We start from the raw sequence: 1,891 nt of genomic DNA on the forward strand, positions 1-1,891 counted from the left end.
GCTCGCCTCCACCTTCTGGGCCCTTTCTTCCTTTGTTGATCACTGTGGACTTCCACCAGCCCTGCCCTCCCACATATTCCCTCTCTACCCTCTCTCTACAAAATTGTCCCTTGCCCATCCCCTTGCTGACCAGAGGAAATGCACTGAAAAATGAATGCATTCTAAGAAGTATGCTTGCATGTGACTGTTCTTGGGGCGTTTTCATTGCAAAAGGGGACTCAAGAGAAGACAATGTCTTACCCTAAAAATGACGTCATAAATGCAGAGAGTGGGAATAATTTTGGGAAGAGGGCTTGCCCCCAGCACCTCTCCCATCAGACCCCACTTGCTCTGCCTGTTGGACCTTCCTGCCCTGAATAGACACTAGCCAGAGGGACTGGAGAGAGGGCACCTGAACAGTCTCAGTTGCAGAGTTTCAGAAGCTATGAGTTTCCTGGGAGGTCCCCTGGGAGTGACTTGGCAGCCCAGAAGTGTCCTGCAGAGGTCTAGGGGTTCCTCTTAGCCAGGAAGCAGGTGGCAAAGGAAAAACAAAGTGTGTCCACCATGGCCATCAGAAGAGATTCGTCCCTCCTACAGCCACCCAAGGTGAAGGCGGAAAGGAAGCGGGGTGGGCAGCCAGAGTGTAAGAGCCAAGACTTCTGTCTGCTTGGGCTTCACAGGCTGGGGAATGAGGCATGACGTCCAGCAAGCCCAGGGCTCTCTTCTCTGACCCCTCAACTCACTCTTCAGTTGAACAGTTTTCATCCATCAAGGAACATCTTAGGGATCAAGTCATTGCTTGTTCCTTCCATCTAAAAAGGCTTAGTTGGTTGCTGGGGTTAATCAACTTTGAGTCTCCTCGCCTGCAGAAAGGGGAAGAGTGGTTATTTCTTTCAGTCTCTTGAGAAATGCAGAGAGAACTTTTTAAAGATAGGCCCCACAGCAATCTGAAGTGGGGCGAGGGAGTGGGAACTGAAACCACTGTGTGTAAGTGACCACAAAAGTCTCCTTTCCCCTCCTCGATCAGCGGAAAAACAAATTCATGAAGAAGATCCCCAAGGACTCAGAAGCCTCCAACGTGCTCGTGGGCGAGGTGGACTTCCTGGACCAGCCCTTTATCGCCTTCGTGCGTCTCACCCAGTCGGCCATGCTGGGAGGAGTGACCGAGGTGCCCGTCCCCACCAGGTGAGGGCCATTGAAATCTGCCCACCGCACCTGCCCTCAGGCGGCCAGCTATCCATGCAGTCAGCACACAGCGCTGGTGAAGACACTGCTGAAACATAGAAGGAAAATTAGGGAATTGGCTGGGGAGGGAAATCTTCTGACTAGGGAAGAGTTTTACAGAGTTTATTTCAAATAATCATTTAAAAGCAGGAGCCAACAGCGGGGAGACATGCTGTTGGGTGGGCCCTGGGATGCCAGAGCTTAGTGAAGATGCTCAAGGGAGAGCTCATGGGAGTGAAAAGGAAATGTCTCTCCAAGGCAAATATGTAAGTCGAAAAGGGGAAGAGACAAGTTTACAGCCAGTTAAGAAGATAAGAATGGATACTGGTTAGGGCCAGAGAATCCTTTTATTTTCCCTTCTCACTTTCCTCCTCTTCCTCCTTCATTTTCTTTGCAGATTTCTGTTCATACTGCTGGGACCTTCCGGGAGAGCAAAGTCCTATAATGAAATTGGCCGTGCCATTGCAACCCTCATGGTGGATGATGTAAGTGGTAACGAAAAACAATGTCATGGCTTCTGCATTGAGCATGGTGCCTTCATTCATTCTCTTATCCAGCAAGCATGTTTGAGCCTACGGTGTGCCAGCCTCTGTGCAGGGTGCTGAAGATTACGAGAATGAGGGAATAGACACTGCACTTTAGGAGTGCCAACCGAGTCAAGGAGACAGACCTATAATACAGACAGCCT

At 50.2% G+C, this 1,891-nt stretch overlaps 1 protein-coding gene across 1 annotated transcript in view; it reads left to right on the plus strand.

Moving 5' to 3' along the window:
- Positions 1–1,891, plus strand: part of SLC4A5 (solute carrier family 4 member 5) — a 93,495-nt gene that overhangs the window by 53,983 nt on the left and 37,621 nt on the right. Inside the window, exons 7-8 of the mRNA XM_011358170.2 lie at positions 1,007–1,164; positions 1,601–1,688. Of these exons, the coding sequence (XP_011356472.1) occupies positions 1,007–1,164; positions 1,601–1,688 (246 nt within the window). The remainder of the gene's footprint in view (positions 1–1,006; positions 1,165–1,600; positions 1,689–1,891) is intronic.

Source organism: Pteropus vampyrus, unplaced genomic scaffold (assembly GCF_000151845.1).
Source record: "Pteropus vampyrus isolate Shadow unplaced genomic scaffold, Pvam_2.0 Scaffold37, whole genome shotgun sequence".
NCBI lineage: Eukaryota > Metazoa > Chordata > Mammalia > Chiroptera > Pteropodidae > Pteropus > Pteropus vampyrus.